The sequence below is a fragment of the Arvicanthis niloticus genome, chromosome X, assembly GCF_011762505.2.
Source record: "Arvicanthis niloticus isolate mArvNil1 chromosome X, mArvNil1.pat.X, whole genome shotgun sequence".
Classification (NCBI taxonomy): Eukaryota; Metazoa; Chordata; class Mammalia; order Rodentia; family Muridae; genus Arvicanthis; species Arvicanthis niloticus.
Window position 1 is genome coordinate 110,620,951 of NC_047679.1, and position 17,530 is coordinate 110,638,480.

Consider the following 17,530-nt stretch of genomic DNA (forward strand, 5'->3'; position numbering starts at 1 on the left):
TTGTCTTAAGGTTTTTTTCTTTTGAGTCATCATTCCCATGAATATCTTAGAAACATATTTGGAAACATCACTCAGTATTTTGGCACCAAAGGCCCCAGGATCCCTTGATCACTGCCCTCTCAAAAATTCAAAAAAGAAAAAAAATATTCTGACCTAGTTTGAATTACTATATTCTAAAACACTAACTTGTAAACTTTTTGTTGATAGCAACAGATAGTCATACACATTATATTCTAACTTAATACCCATGTGCATGAATTTGAAGTAAGCCTCACCCCAAATGGCTTATGTGATTAGATAATATGTTCTGATATTTTCTTACCATCCAGTCTATGTAGTTTTGTTCTGAAGAAATGCTAACTGCAACTGACTATATGCATCACACTGAATGCTGCTCAGCCATTTCCTGACACTTGAAATTACAAAGATAAAACAAATAGGCAACTAGAACAAGGAAATATTATTACACCCACATACAGCAGGTTAAATCTTCACATGTTGACACCAGTGATTCAGACTGACGTATTCAAACCTTAAAATAGTACACTTTTAGATTAACTGTACAGCAGGAGTTTGCTAAGCAGAATAATAGTGTCAAAAAATGAAAGGCATAATTAAATTTGTAGAGAAAACTACCTCTAAGGTTTTGGGATTGCTGTTTAAATGCAGCCATGTTGCTAAATTTGCCTGAATATAATATTCAGGCCAATAAGATACCTAATTGGGAAAACTTTGTTGGCTCTTAGCCCAAAACAGTTTGTAAGTAAGAATACTGTCATTAATTCAATCTAGTAAAACTTTAGTGATTTATAACATTTGAATTCAAGTTTTTAAACAAAATCATGTTTTGAGCCTCTATTTCATCATTTTCTTTTCTGTTGAAAACTCTGCTGAAGGAACTATTTACTAATAACAACTATAATGGCTGTACAGTTTCTTTGTAGAGCATTCAAAGCTTCAAAACCCTTTTCATTTTGCGAACTGGTAATGACCAGCAATCCCCAGCTTACTGAATATTTTAAAAGTATATGATGACATTAGCCAGACTTAAAACTGAAACTTAATATTTGGTTTGCTCTGCGTGTGACAGATCACTCAATCCAGTGAAGAAATCCAGGTGTCTGGCTTTCAGTGATTGCCTGCATTTGAGAGCTCCAGCTCAGTCCTTCATACCCCCCACAAAGTCTGAAAGATATAAAAAAAAACTTTAATTTCAAGTAAAGGAGTAAGGCAAGTTCTGTGTCACACGACTGTTTTCATATGGATGTACCTACTAAAAGAACCAAGGACAGATGTTTATCTTTTATAAACATTGAACTAGTCGGCAAATTGGAGGCTTAACAAGCTAAGGGGAGTGAAGGACAGGCCAGGAAGTCAGGGATTCCTAAATGTGAACTCAGCCTTGGTCTTAATTCTGTTTTTGTTCTAAATCAATGCCAAGTTCTTCACACTTCAGCTGGTTTACAGCAGGCAAGAATTACAGAAGAGCAAAGCTCTTTCCCGGAGATGTTATGGGCTAAATGGTTACTATTCCAGTCCCTCAAGATACTTCCACAAATGCTAAATAAAGGGAATAGTATTTCCCTTTGTTATATCAGGAGTTAACAACAAAGAATGTGTATACCTGCTGGTACCTTTCAAGTGTGACCCTGAATGAAGACATTCTTTCTATCCCTTTCTAAGTTGTTTTTGTCTACTTTACTCATAATCAGTTATTCAACCAAATAAGAAACGCAATCATGCGATAGTACAGGTTTTTTAAAGTAGCTGTAGCCCCTCCTAGTTGAGCATTTTCAGACAGTTAATGGTCAGTTAGGGGCCCACAACTTTCTGCATGGATCTCTATGCACTGACAACCTAAAGGAAATACTCTCCTACCCCAAGACCCTGTTTGGAACCTGTTTAGCATGTTCCTATCAGAAAAAGAAGCCCCATTTCCCATGCCAGGAGGCCCCACCTCCATAGCCAGCTCTGCTCTCCATGTTCTGGGCAATTCAAAAGGTAGAATGCAGTTTCACTTTCTCCCTACCAGTTCGTGAAAAAAGAGGTCAGGCTCTTTCTTGGCATTTAATGAATGGACCTCTCCCCCTGGATTTGGACTGTTGGGCCTTCCAGCCAGTCATTAACTAGCAGGAAATGCCCTCCTCGGCAATCACTATTGTGTAAATAAAGTCATAAAATGTTGGCGACCAGTGCAATCCCAGACCCCAAAGCTGCACATGTCAGGGTTAAAAAAAAAAATCTTGATTGTAAAAGCACTGCCTTCCAAATTAAACTCAAACCACATGATTCAGTCCATAAAATATACAAAATATGCAGTCCAGTGACAGATTTATTGTGGCCTTACAGAATAAAGAAAAAAAATCTCTATATGGAAAACACAGCTACTTTTGACCCAAGCAGCCCTCAAACAGGAAGTTTAAAGCCAGTCAGCCAGCTGCGGCCTCGCTTAGTTATGAAGGAGACGAGGGCAACCAGCATTTCCTGTCATTGCTGGTCACCATTTTAAAGCACTTTTATTTGAATTGTTTTCTTAGATAGCTGAAACTGTTACTGAGATTTCTTTGGAGAGAGACACCAGATCATAAGAAGGGCTATTTATTGTATGGCCTATGAGTGAAATGACAAATTTAACTTACAAAGTATTATGGACTTAGTAGAGGTCACACAGCCTGTCATTTGGACATTTTGCTGCATTTTAATGAATGCTGGACTAGTAGACAAAATTAGGAAAACAATTTAGAGTCAAATACTAGAATTATTGATACAGCCTCTTCTTTCCTGGTAGTTTAGGATCGGCACTATGAAGCACAGTTTTCATACACCTGATCAGTAGATATTAGAACATGCCTTTACTAATGGTCCATGTCAATCTGCACCCATCCTCAAGCTTACTTTAAAAACTTCCGACACAAGATCTGTCTACAGCTGAGACCACCGCTAGAGCCATTCATAAAACATATCAAACCACACAGGTTCAGCACCCAAGTAGCTCTCCCACACTTTTCATGTATTTGAAACTTACAGACATAAAAGATAGCTGTATAAGGTGCACTAGGTTTCAGTTTGTACTTCTGGATGAACTAACAAGACTTATTTTATGCTATCCAAGTATTTGGGCAGAAGGCTGGTGGGATGTTGTCATCAATGAGTTGGGAGTTTAAGTTGTTAAAATTGCTTGCTTAGAAAAAAATAGGTCCCCCACTTTCTTTGGGATTCTAATCAATTACCGACAGCAAGGATTTTCAAAAGCATCAATGTACCCTTTAGCAACAAAATCAGCATTCACACCAAGCACAAAGATACAAGCACATAGGTATAGCTGCAAAGGCAAACCCTTGACGCTAGTACTGGGGTGAGGTGTGAGCTTCATGCTTGGGTCTTGTTGACTATATCTCTACATAATTTAAACAGAACTCAGAAGAACACCTTTGTGATATACAAGTCTAATATTTTTGCCTTCTTTATAAAAGCATCTCAATAGAGCATATTAATTGTAAAAATGATGTATTTCATTATTACACTTTTATATATGAATAAAATGTCACGTATATGCATCCCCTATTACCCTCCTCTTATTCACATTGCCTTTCTCCATTTCTTTTCCCCTTTCCTAATTAGTCTCCCAAGTCCTTTTATACTTATTTCTAGATTACAAACCTAATCTTTTTTAAACCTTGTTTTTATTATTTTTTATTATGTGTATGCATGAGTGGGTGGATGTGTGCAGAGTGCAGGAGCCTGAGGTGGCCAGACATGGTTTTGAGCTACCTGATGTGGATCCTGGGAACCAAGCACCTGTCCTCTAACAAGCTCACTATGTGCTCTTATCCACTGAGCCATCTCTCCAGCCCTGCCACACAAGCTTAACCTTAATAAAGCAACAGATTCATTATGTCCTTTTGTAAAGGAAAAGAACTGAGGAATTCTATTTTACACACACACACACACACACACACACACACACACACACACACACACCATATGACACTTTTGTTCTGCTTTTGTGTGTGTGTGCTGTTTTGTCCATAAAGGTTGCAGTCTAAAAAACAAAAGGTGAAATTCAAGCTTTTCTTTGTTTTCCAACAAGGTATCCCTCCCACCCTGTTCCCCAATGCATCCTGTTGCGTAATTTCTCTTATATTGCCACATGAGGAGAAACTACAAGAGCTCTATCAAACACAATAGTCCTCTGGGCACAAAAGATGATTGCAGAGAATCAGAAATGGCAGCTCCTGTCCTTTCTGATAGGGTTTTGCTTTCTAGATACAGTAAAAAGAGACACCATTCATACCCACATCTTGGTAAATTAGAAACCCATCCAAACCCAACCTGTAAATGGACAGTGTCTGAAAAAGAGACAGTATCCCCTTTCCTTTTCATATTTCGCCTGTGTCTCTATCGCTTTCTAAAACACACATGTCAGGACATACTTGAGCAGCAGTTTTTCTTTTGTCTCTTCTTTTTTAATCCATGGAGCCTGTTAAAAAGAACTGTACTGACATAACTTCATGGTGAAGAGGATTTGCCTAGGATGCAGAGGCTGTACATTAAATGTAATTTCTGGTGACAGAAAAGTAGCAGTTAGCTTTCAGGTCCCTCTTTGAGGTCTCATCCTAAAAGCTGTCATTGAATGTGTATCCCTGGTCTCATTTTGAGTCACTAGTATGGCCCTCAGCAAGACACTCACCCAAATATAAGTTATTCCTCATTTTTAGTTAATAAAAACAAACAACATTACTTAACATCACAGGATAAGAATGGATAAAATGCAAAAGCAAATCAGAAATGCAATCTATTCCTTAATTGACTAAAACGTTTACCCAGAAGAGAAAGAACTGACAATATAAGGTAAAAAGATCCATGAGTCTACCTACCAAGGCTATGCTGCTGCTACACTTAAGGACACCTGAATGAGCCTAAGGGAAAAATTTCCTCATAAATGTAGGTAGCCAAGAAACTCAGAATTCTCATCATCAGTCAGAGACACATTAAAATCAATTTGAAGAACCTAATCCAGCCCACCAGCAGTCTCTAGGATGCTCCCATGACTTTGAGGAGATCAAATAGCCTGGCAGAATTCTCCAGTGCTAGCCCCCTGCATTTCTATCTAGACTGCCCTCTCTCAATTGTAGGCATTCTCTTTCTGGCAACACACAATTGCACTCACAGTACAGGTAATAAAAAAAAAAAAAGGACCTGCCCCAAAATATAAACAAATCACTTCTACTTGTCAGCCAACTTAATCCTGCTGCAAGGGACTTGAGAGTGGACATATATTTTAACAAGCATGACTAATTGAGTCTTAAATTTCTAATCTTGATCCTCTTCCCCTTAACTTTTCTTTTCATGGTTGTTATAAAGAGTTTGGAGAAGCTGGTGTTGGTGCTGTTTGGCTGTAGTCCCCGCTTCTTAGGAGTTGAAGAAACAGAATCACTTAAGCCTAGGAGTTGAAAATTAGTCTAGGGAAATCAGTGAGGCCGGTGTCAACTACATTTTATCAAACGAGTCCTGGGATTACAATGATCCTATCACTATCTAAAAAAAAAAAAAAAAAAAAAATCAAGTCTCTCTTCTTAATTGTTGCTTCCTCTTTAGTTGTAAGAAATGCACCCTTTTTCTTAAAGTGAACTGCTAAAGATTTCTAAGCAACAGAGACAGATCCTTTGTATAAAAATATTTGCTATAGCTTATTTCCACCTGCTTTTTTTATTTATCCATGGAAAAATACTGTAAAATAGCTATTTTTCTATATTTCATGGAGAAATCAATGTGTGGCTACATACGTTATTCTTAACTGGCCACAAATCTGTACACTGGTAGTCGAAGTTATGCTTGTAACTATATTTCCAGACACTGTGGAGTACTTTGTTTTCTGAAACAAAAATAAGATCCCATCCTGAATTGTATTCTTTTGTCCATCAATCTTTTAAAAGCAGTATCCCTCAATTGAATGTCAACTAGAAAATAACAATGGGTTTATGCTGTGTCTATTAAAAATGACTATAAAAATGTGTTCAAAGTAATCGATACCTTATATGTCCTAATTCTTAAAGTTATCTTTGCAGCATAGTTCCCTGGTTGTCATGAGGCCCGGATATAAGTATACCATATAACAATCAAGTTCCCTATAGATCTGAAAGTCTATATTAATGCAGATCCAACTGCTTCTACTTGCTCATAATTCATGTTTGTTTGCTGGTTATTTGATAGTGAAACTACTTGTACCCAGACACAGTTTGTTATCCTAGAATAAAAAAATCCACTTAATTTACTATGAAACTCAGCTTTCCATATCATATCATACCGAGGAAGAAACAGAAAAATATCACAGAGGGATATTAGTTATGATTTCTACTTCCTTAAACACCACATTTGTAATGGTCTCAATCCGTCTGTTCAACCATGGTCGTACTTCAACAGCCCGGTACATACCTGTAACCCCAGCGGAACATTACAAGCAGGAGGTCAAGCCTGAGCTATAGAGTGAGACCCTGTCTCAAAATAAAAACAACAAAACCAACAAAATGGAAAGCATCTTTATGAAGTAAAGGTGATTGCAACCTGTATCACTTTCAGACTCTTGAGCATTTTAACATGGTAGTGACCATTGTTTTAACAAACAGGACAGGAGCAAGATATTTGTCTAATATGCACTGTAACTTATTCTTCACATATACCGAATCCCAGTTTGTAATCTAGCAGACAGAATCTTTTATTTCAAAAGAAAAACTCTGCCACCTTCTTGACTTTCTTTCACTAGAAGCAGAGTATGTATAAAATTTGATGAATGAATAACTTCATCTCGGTACAGCTTTTCACGCCCTTTCTTCCCGCCCCTCTTTCCTAGATGCAAAGACAGCTGAATGGAGAACAGAACTGTTCTTTAAGCTATATTGTCAACATCCATACAACAGCCAAGAGCTTGTCACCATTCCAGCAAATGGGTAGTACTGTGCAGCCACTGAAAAGACAAAACCTTTTTTTTTTTTTAATTTCCAAGCTGCATTTTACTTCTTCATTGTGTAAAGCTGGACAGATAATAAGACATCTACTGGCTAAAAGGGTAACTTTCACAAGTTCCTGGAAGTACAGTGAGAGGCAAGAGAACCCATTTTAGGAAAGCAGAATGCAATGAGGGGAATCCACATTGTAATCTACTTTGTGTTTTAGGTTCTTGCAAGTGTACAAAAAGGCTTTCTGTTTAAATTAAAAGCTGTACACAAAATCTGTTCCTTTCTGAACTGTAGACTGCCTACTTTCCTGTATACTTCAACATTTATTAAACAGTGGTGTATATAAAACATTATTTAACTACAAGATAGGTACAAATACACTCACAGGCTGCTTTGGCTACCAGCTCAGCCATAGGTTTTATCCTCCTTAAAAAGAAGCTGTTATGAAATGCTATTTCAAGTTGAGAAAAAGCTATTTATAACAGTCCTGGGACTCATTATGCATTCTTAAAGCAGGAACAGAAATCAGAGAAACAGAATGGTTCTTACAAGCAGAGCAAAGCAGAAAGTCACCGCCCAGCACTGGACCAATTCTCTCTCACATTTTCATATAAAGTCTCTAGTCTCATCCCTATATAAGGCAGCAGAACAGTAACTGGGAAACGTTCTCACACCTATAGTGTTCTGGCCCCAAGGTCTAATACTTCCGTTTTTTATAAAGATATATTTGGCCCAAAGTCATTCAACCACACAGCTTATAGAACTGAGGACTACAATTGGAATCGTTTAAAAATGAAAATTTGATTTTTGTCATTCTTTTGCAAATATCTATTGCTCTCTCTCTAGCACCCCCTTTTCAAATGTGATTGCTTCCCATGGGTCTCTGAGAGCAGTGTGGAATTATTATACAGTAAATTCCATTGTTAGCAGCATGGGTCTTTGTTTCTAGGTAGACCGCAGCACCTGGGTGGAAAACCTGTAGTAGACTTTAGTAGGTGCAAAACAACATTTTCCATCCTTTCCAGTTTCTCCTGCTTGGGAGAAGTAAAAGGCACACAAGAACACAATAATATAATATAATATAATATAATATAATATAATATAATATAATAATATCAGCTGGGTTAGAGACAAAAATCTATTTAGGCTATGCTTAGAGAAGTGTTTCTAAATATTTGGGAAAAGCATTTCCCCAAAGCATTACAAATTTTAAAAAATTAAATTGCTTTAGCATTTAATGTTTATTTAAGGACTAAATTTTGCACAGGCAAAGAGGAAATGTGCCTATAGTCAGGAAAAAGCCAAAGTCTCTGGTAAGGCTCATTGTCAATATGCCTTTCTTCAGAAGGAGGAAATATCTGGATCAATTATATTAAGCGTTGGTGTCCAGTCATTGGCTCAGGTATATTTGCAGTCTGTTTTCCAACCATTATATCAGTACTCACCCAAAGCCTTACTAATTAAACCAAGATGCCTGCACTGTGATCAATCATCACCAATCATTTCAAAACTCAATCTTGCAACAGTTTTATTTTAATTGATGCTTTCCCATGAACTTTATATACACATATGGAAAGGCTGTGGGGATCAGAGGCCAGTGTATACATAGAAATTAAGAACATCTAGACAGAAAGAACTCGCTAAAACCATTGGAACAAAAAATTCACATGTATATGTTATGTGTGTTCATACTTAAAATTAAACAGTGTTCTGAAAAACACAACGTATGTGTGTGTTGAAACCATTATAGAACAGCACAAGTAATGGCCTGCTGTTAAACTTCAGTAGAAGCCCTGTTTTAATGTCATTTTCTTATCGTAGAAGCATTCTGTCTAGTGCTAAAAGCTAAAGCTGCCTTTATAATACTCCCCTCTAATGTAGAGCCGTCATGCCCTTCAGCTCCAGGTGGTAAAAGCAAGCTGTCCAAATGTATTGATTGACACGGGGAGGGAAGAGATGCAGTTCTGCTGCGGCCCTGCTAAGGCATCCCACGGAAATGGGAATGTTAGTTAGAGAAAGCGTTTGCTAATGACAAGCCATGCAGGAAGTTCCTTTAAATTAAAAAAGAGGAAAGTGGGAGGGAGAGGAAGGAAAGAAGAAAAGAGGGAAAGCAAAAGGAAAAAGGGAAAAAAAACAAGAAACAAAACAACAACAACAAAAAAAACACGCAACAAGTTGCAGTCAGTGTTAAATCGCCTTCTGTTTGCCATTTCACGGGAGTAGAAAAAAAAGTTTAAAAAGCAGCGCGTTTCATCGGCGTCCTAGCACGGCAGCCTGTTTCATAAACCCAAACTCATCAGCAGCCTTACCTTCCGTCGCTAGCGCAAACCCAGAGGCTAAGGGACCCTGCTCTCAGTGGCAGCGGTAGGGGCAGAGGCAGCAACAGCGGCACATGCCATCTGTTAGCAGGAGAAGCAAAAAAGCAGCGCTGCGCGAGGTGGCCCCGGTGCCGGGAGAGCCTTTAGCAGGGGTGTATAGTGGATGCCGCCATTTTAAAGCGAGGTTCCTGAAATCCTTAGATATAGGCAAATTAAAGCCCGCCCCACCTCCATAACTTCAGGGCTGGGACGTGCTACCGGGCTCCAAGTCAGCAGCAGCAGCGGGGTGTACGGTGTCAAGTCCAGCAGCACGCGCTGGGAACTCCGGGGACCAAGACCACAAGCCCTAAGGTGCCATCCACCTCTGCCCCCAACCCCCTGTCCCCGGGCCCCCACGCTTTTGCCTCGGGCCTGAGGACACCCTAGTTTGTGGCGTGCCCTCCGTAAGGGGGGGGTCCCCCCAACTTGGCCGACTGGCTCCGGGAGGGGCCCGGGAGCACGCCCTCCCCCCCCCCCCCCCGCGCTCGCATCCGCTTGGTTCAGTCCACTCGGAGCACACCTCCGAGCGCCCCAGCTCCCTGGCGGCCCCGGCGCGCGCGGGCGGGCAGGCAAGCGGGGGAGCGGGAGGGCGGGCAGGGGCAGGCAAGGAGGGGGGCTCCCGCCGCCAAGGTTCGTAGTTGCTGCGGCAACCGGCCCTTATCCCACCCCCCCCACCCCCACCTCATCTCCCCCAAAGTCGGGCCCCGAGTCAAAGGCGTGTCCTAAGGTTCTCCCGGCACCCCTCCACCGTGTACCCCAACACACACAAAAGTCCCGCATCCCCCGCGCTTCCCCAGGCCGACCCCCGCTGCCTCTCACTTTAGCACTCGGCCATTCCGGAGAGACAATTTGGTTTTTTCGGAACCCGCAAGGCAACTCACGCCAAACTCCAGGAGTCACCGGCAGCTGCCGCCCTCAGCCGCCCCGGGTCGGCCCCGCCCCGCCCGGCCAGGTAGCGCCACTCACTCCGCCCGGCCGTCGTCCCTCACCGCCACTGCCACCGCCACCGTCCAACCTCACCTCTCCGAGCAGGCGACTCCGGCGGCGTCTCGCTGCGAGGACGCCACGCGCAGGAACTCCCCCGTCCGGCGCTCGCTGCCCCGATTCCCGCGCCCCAGCCCGGGACCGTCTTCCGCCTCCTTGCGGCTCGCTCGCAAAGAGCGCCAAAAAGTCGCGCTCCTGCTCGCCGCTCCGACTGGGGGCACTTTCTTCCTGTAGGACGCACTTGCGTCGTGAAATCTCGTCTTTGTGCGAGTCGTACCTTCGCGCTTGCTTTTCGGAGACTGCTGGCGTGGGCTTTATTCTCAGGGGGTGTGGCGCCTCCCCCCACCCCACCCCCTAAGCCCCTAGCTTGCACAAACCCTCGCCTAGAGTGGCTTTTGTCATTGCATTATTAAGTGTGTGTGTGGGAGGGGGGGATGGGGGCAAATCATAAGGTTCAGGATGTACAGAGGCAAAGCCGGAGGGAAGCATGCACACACCACCCGGGTCGGGAGCGCGAGCCGGCTCTAAAGTTTCTAGAGCTTCAGCGACTGCAGTGCCAACTAGAGAAGCAATTGTAATGCGAAGCTATAGGTTTCTAGACACTCCCGAGGCAGGTGAAGTGTACCAGGAAAATTCCAAAATGACCTTGATCGATATGTACATATTTCAACTCGAGAAGAGTGAAATACTCACCGTTTGCCTTCCTGGGTCTCCTCCCTTCCATAAAACCCCAGATCTTTTATTTCCCTCCAAGAACTTGAGAGCAGAAAACAGTTGATCAGCTCCCCTACTGCAAGGGAGTTTACCGGGGAGGAGGAGCCCTCGAGGTAAGATTCCAGATACTTCTGAATGGAAACTGGACAAAGCAAACGCAGTTTTATACTTGGGTTTTAAAGTGTGCATCTGGACATCTAAATTACAAGTTTCAATTTAATGCAAGCATAATAAGAGCACCAGCTGTCTCTTAATTGGAGCCCCACAATAATAAACGCGTGCTTTTATTTAATTTTATGAGGACAATTGTAGATGATAACACACGCATATGCAGGATCGTCAACGAGGAGGTCGTAGCAATTCATGGCTGCTCTCCTGCATGCAATCAACTGCTTCAGCCTAGAACTCGGCTCTATAAGCTCTACACAAAGTGCAAAAGCATTGCAGGGCATATTTAAGTGGCAGTTAGGTTGTGGAGCGAAGTGAATTCTCAGGCTAATTATACTTTTTAATTCTGCTGAACTGATCCAAATAGAATTCAGCTCATTTTAGGCAAGAAATCAATCTCTGTGTGTTAAATGCAAAATAATCAGAGTACGGCAGCAATGGTTAGAAGACTGGGCACAAACTGCCCTTCACATAATTAAAATCTGCAATGGCATTTGGCAAGAATTGGGAAAGTCACCAGGACAGTGTTCAGGGACCGTGTCAAACACTTGAGAGTTATGGCCAGGATCCTAACAGAAGTCAAAATAAGGACTTCCTGGTTACCTCCTGCACTCCTAACTACTCCCACGCCTTCTTTCATACTTGCCCAAGTCCCTGCACTACTGTAAAAAAAAAAAAAAGTCAAACTTGTCTGGCATCTAGAAAGTGGTTTTGCCAGTCCAGGAGCCACCACAGAACACTAAAAAGGTCTTGGTTACTTCGAGAGACTGGAAGAAGGGCAAGGCTGAATTATATAACTTTATGCGCAATGACCCAACAAATGAGGAGCTGTCATGTCAGTGACTCAACAAAGGAGTCTTTATACTAAACTTGGGCAACACCAGTTCCCTCACCTCTGTCTACCATTGCAATCCACGACTCCTGTGGGACACACAGGTCTTTCCTAATAACCACACAAACAGGCCCACTTTCACTGTTCTGGAGTTACTAGAATGATGGTTTCCTTAGGAACTTACAGTACACGTCAAGGAATGTATCCATTTAGGGGACAGTAGAGTTTCAACATTGTCTCTTGCCTGAAAGTGCTAGCCAGTGAAAAACTGCAAATGCGATTTATTATTTTCTGGAGGGAAGAGTAACCTTATAAACCAATTTTAGCCAGTAAATAGTCTCTTTGGCTCTGCTCAGACATTTTGAGAGGAGCATAACCAAAGAAAAATAGGATCGTGTCCTCACCAATACTCTAGATGGTTTCTTACCATAAATGTTTGTACATTCGAGTCTCATAACACTTCCTTCTGCTCCTCACTTGCATTTTGGGATCTTCTTGGCATCATTACCCTAGTGGATCTTCAAAGGTTACTGTTTGATTCGAAATTGTCATTCCTGGCCCTTTGCCCCACCAACCAGTTCAATGGGGGCATGTGAGCAAACTTTTACACATACCTTGGGAGCATTCTCTTGAAGCTCTTGCTGCAATGGACACTTACACATCAAAATGGAAGGCAAGAACTGGAGTAGCCTCAAGTAGTATCTTTTTCCAGTAAAATATATTTAACTTTGACTAATGTAATAGAAAAACTGCTAAAACTCATACAGTGATTTTATATCAGAAGTATTATTGTAATCCACAAACAAATATGGACATATTTTTTAAAGTGCTGGATAGGCAAACAGTTAAAATGTGTAATGTGTTAGTGTGTCATGGTTTTAAGGGTTTTTTTTTTTTTAAGTTCTTATTATATTGTATTAGATTTTCTGTTCCCCCCTCAGCTAGGCAGCATAATTGATTTATTATTCTCTTTAAAAGACAATTAACCTGTGCAATCGGACATAAAAGCAAGGCCATACTATGACAAAGAATAAAAAGCATCTCCCTCCTGTTTTGAATCTGTGACACTCTTCTCACCCGCCCTATATTATGAGCAACAGTAGCACTGGTTAATTCTTGCTGTGTTCCAGAAATGCTCTGCAGGCAGCAGCTTCCCCGCCGCTCTTGTCTTCTCACTGAAGGGTGGCTCAAGAGCTATTGGCATTATTCACTCGTCATTCACCCATTCCTGAAAAGCCTTTCCATTCAGAGTTGGGAATTTGGAGTTTGTGCTTCACACAAAGCTTCCAAATAAAGAAACAGGAAAAAAAAAAAAGCAGAATCTAGTTGTTAAAAAAAAGTTTGGACAGTCAATGGATGTTGTCATCCAAGGTAACGCTTTTATAAAACAGGTTTTATAAAACTGCATTTTTTAGATAAGAAATGGTAAAATAATCCAGTAAGTAGCAAAATGCTAAAATAATTGTAAGCACTGATAATAAATTGATCAGCAATTCTCAGGTTGCATAGACATTTAAAAAAAAACTTGGCCCTTTTTTTCTGTTACGTAAAGTTGTCAGAGTCACGTGGACACATTCTGGTAAATGCAGAAGTCAAGAAACACACTGGGACCAGATTAACTTACAAGGTAATTTTTCTCCAGGCCTTCCTTTGAAGAATATATAGTATAAATTATCCTTGATAATTATATATATATACTTTTTAAAAATATCTTCAGAGAGAAATATGCTAAGAATAATACATAAAATGGTACCCACAAAAGACAAAACAAAATGGTAGGAATGTTATTTAAAAGATCTATCTATCTATCTATCTATCTATCTATCTATCTATCTATCTACCTATCTACCTATCTGCCTATCTATTTTTGGTTTTTCGAGTAACAGCCTTGGCTGTCTTAGAACTCACTTTATAGACTAGGCTGGCCTTGAACTCATAGATATACCTGCTTCTACCTTCTGAGTCCCGAGATTAAAGTTGTGTGCCAACATTGTCCGGACCTGTATTAGCTCATTTAATTCTTATAACAACCACTTTAAGGTGCTGATAATGATTTTCTCATGTTAAAAACAGATACAGCAAGAATTTTCCCTTAGTAAAATAGAACAAGGATTCCAAATCAAGATGGAAGGCTGCATACTTTAACACAATACTGAACAAAGGTATAGGGTGTGACTTGGATTCAGACCTGTGTTCTACCTAGTATGCTATACCATCTCCCATAGATATAAGAGCTATGACCAGACAAGTAAAATGCAGATGCTTACTAAAAATATCTGATTGTTTATTAAATATGCCTAGAAGACATTTAATAAAACCAAGTTTCTTAGGGTCTGTATGACATCTGTCCAGGATCTTCTGGCTTTTAAAGTCTCAGTTGAGAAGTCTGGTGTAATTCTTATAGGTCTGCCTTTATATGTTACTTGACCTTTTCCCCTCACTGCTTTCAATATTCTTTGTTCTGTGCATTTGGTGCTTTCATTATTATGTGGCGAGAGGAATTTGTTTTCTGGTCCCATCTGTTCAGTGTTCTGTAGGCTTCTTGTATGATTATGGGCATCTCTTTCTTTAGGTTAGGAAAGTTTTCCTCTATAATTTTGTTGAAGATGTTTGTTGGCCCTTTAAGTTGAGAATCTTCACTCTCATCTATACCTATTATCCGTAGGTTTGGTCTTCTCATTGTGTCCTGAATTTCTTGAATGTTTTGAGATAGGAGCTTTTTGCCTTTTGTATTTTCTTTACTGTTGTATAGATGCCTTCTATGGTATCTTCTACCATGAGATTGTCTCTTCTATCTTTTGTATTCTGTTGGTGATGTTTGCATCGGTGACTCCTGTTCTCTTTCCTATGTTTTTCATCTCCAGGGCTGTCTCCCTTTGCGTTTTCTTTAATGATTCTATTTCCATTTTTAGATCCTGGATGGTTTTGTTCAATTCTTTCACCTGTTTGATTGTGTTCTCCTGTATTTCTTTAAGGGATTTATGCATTTCCTTGTTAAGGGCTTCTACCTGTTTACTTGTGTTCTCCTGTATTTCTTTAAGGGAGTTATTTATGTCCTCATTAAAATCCTCTACTATCATCATGAAATGAGAGTTTATATCTGAATCTTGCTTTATAGGTGTGTTGGGGTATCCAGGACTTGCTCTGGTGGGAGAACTGAGTTCTGATGTTGCCAAGTCAAATTGGTTTTTTGGTGCTTATGTTCTTATGTTTGCCTCTCACCATCTAGTTATCTCTGGTGTTATCTGGCCTCCCTGACTCTGCCTGGTGCCTGTCCTTCCTGTGAGCCTGTGATCCTGCAACCCTATGATCCTGGGGAGTTGAGCTGTAACTGGGCTGTGGGCTGTGTGGGATCAGGTCCAGCACCGGGGCTCTGCTCCCAGCACAGGTGGGAACAAAAAGACTCACAGGTCTCTAGGTGGGCGGAAAAGATGTGCTAGTTACAGAGGCCACAAGATGAAACAAACTGGCTCTTGTTCTGGTCTGGTGGGTCTCTCTGAAGCAGAAGACGTACAAACCAGAACATAGACAAGGCCCAAGGGCACATGTGAAGGACATGCTCTCTCCTTTCTTGACAAAATGTGGCTGAAGTTTCCTCACATGATTGATCAAGTGATCATGAGATAAATCTTCTTCACATAGGGGGTTTCCAGAGGGGAAGCTGGGAAACAGGATAACATTTGAAATGTAAATAAAAATAATAATACAAAATAAATATAATGAAATTATTTGAATACTGTAAAATGGTATGAGAATAGTATCAATGAAATAAGGTTAATAAATGGCTAAAATGAAAATTAGGCCATGCTCTTCATGTGTTATGTATTGATGAAAATAACAATCAGGAGGGGTTGGTTTATTGTTGTTGTTGTTTGGGTTTCTTTCTTTTTTTCTTTCTTTTTTTTTTTTTTTTAGTTAACTTGAAGATATGTTATTTATTTTTAGTGGTTTTATAATTTGTGTAAAAAGACACTCATAAATTAGAGAAATAAATGGTTTGCTGTTAGACTTTATTATTTATCTATTTATATTTATTCAGTCACAGTCTTGCCATTTCTCCTTCACCTTCCTTGCTTTACCAAGACCAGTTCTCTTCTGTGACTATTTCTTCTGGCCTCTTTGCGTCTTTTCACTTCTACTAAGCATGACTTTTCATCTCATATAACAGCATTTTGGGAGTCAAGTTTCTTTCAGTTTCACAGCATTGGCAAATAGAGCAGAAAGCCATTTGGGTCATAGACACTGCCTTCTCCAGTTAGGCACTTTCCCCATCCTATATCCAGAATATAATCCTGCTCTAGGATAAGCAGTTCAGAGACAGGTCACTGGACTCTGCTCATGAGCACCTACTCTTCTTGTAAGTCTAGGACTGGTGTCATCTTCTTCCCTTTTGTGTTACAACAGGTTTTCTCAAGACCTCCTCTACACTCTTATTTTCTCACACCACTCCATTTTACAGGGGAAAAGAGAATCAGATGTCTGAGTGTATGGATTTAATACCAGCATTCAGGAAGTACATGCAGGACCATGTCTTTGAAACTAACCTCTCTACATAGTGAGTTTCAGGGCTGCATTTACTATGTAAATTGAGGATCTGTCTCAAAGAAAAAGAGGTAAAGGGAATACCTAGATCTGGTCATTGCTTGACAGGTTGCTAAGGAATAGCCAAAGTGTGACTAATACAATCAAAAGCAAAGCCTGGGGCCTGAGTGGTGGCTCAGTGGTTAAGAACACTTGTTGCTTTTGCACAAGACCCGTGTTCAGTTCCCAGCACACACACGGTGACCCACAATGGTCTCTAACTCTAGTTTTATGGGATCCAATTACTTCTTGGTTTCTGCAAGCACCAGGCACACAAAGTGCATACACATGAATGCAGGCAAAACATTCATACTGATAAAATAAGATAAATCTTTTTTTGCCAAATTAACTCTCCAATGTGATGTAGTCTCACGAATTCCCATCCCCCACTCAGTATTCAGCCTTCATGGGACCAAAGACTTCCTCTCCCACCTATGCCCGACAAGGTCATCCTCCCTTACATATACAGCTGGAGCCATGAGTCCCTCCCTATGTGCTCCCAGGCTGTTGGTTTAGACCCCGGGAGCTCTGGTTGGTTGGCAATGTTGCTTTCCTCATGGGGCCACAAACCCTTTCAGCTCCTTCAGTCTTCTCTCTAACTCCTCCATTGGGAACCCCTAAAACAGATCAATGGTTAGCTGTGATCATCTGTGCTTGTCATGGTCCTCATGTGGGATGTCACCGTCACATGCTTCAGGACAGGAACCAGGTCAGGAGTAGATGGAATACCTATGGTTCTCAGATATGAGAATTACCAGGATTTCTGAATCTGCTCAACCTTCCCAGATTTTGTCTGGTGACACAGTTCCACTTGCCCCACACCGAACTATTGACTAGTGCCTCTTACTACCATCTTCAATTGTACCAAAGAAGAAACTGAGGAGCAGAGAGGTGAAATCACTTGTATAAAGCTATACAATTAATAAGTGGCAGAGTTG

At 40.8% G+C, this 17,530-nt stretch overlaps 1 protein-coding gene across 11 annotated transcripts in view; it reads right to left on the reverse strand.

Moving 5' to 3' along the window:
- Positions 1–10,471, reverse strand: part of Mbnl3 (muscleblind like splicing regulator 3) — a 95,380-nt gene extending 84,909 nt beyond the window's left edge. For 2 of the 11 annotated variants that reach the window (XM_076918598.1, XM_076918591.1), the window contains exon 1: positions 10,133–10,241. Coding sequence is in view for 1 of the 11 variants with exons in the window: in XM_076918595.1 (XP_076774710.1) it covers positions 9,503–9,508 (6 nt within the window). In the remaining 10 variants the exon portion in view is untranslated. Of the gene's footprint in view, positions 1–9,265; positions 9,467–9,502; positions 9,612–10,132; positions 10,242–10,333 lie in introns of those variants that run through there. The other 9 variants (XM_076918594.1, XM_076918589.1, XM_076918599.1 and 6 more) reach the window with 8 other exon arrangements.
- Between the last annotated feature and the right edge of the window lie 7,059 nt (positions 10,472–17,530).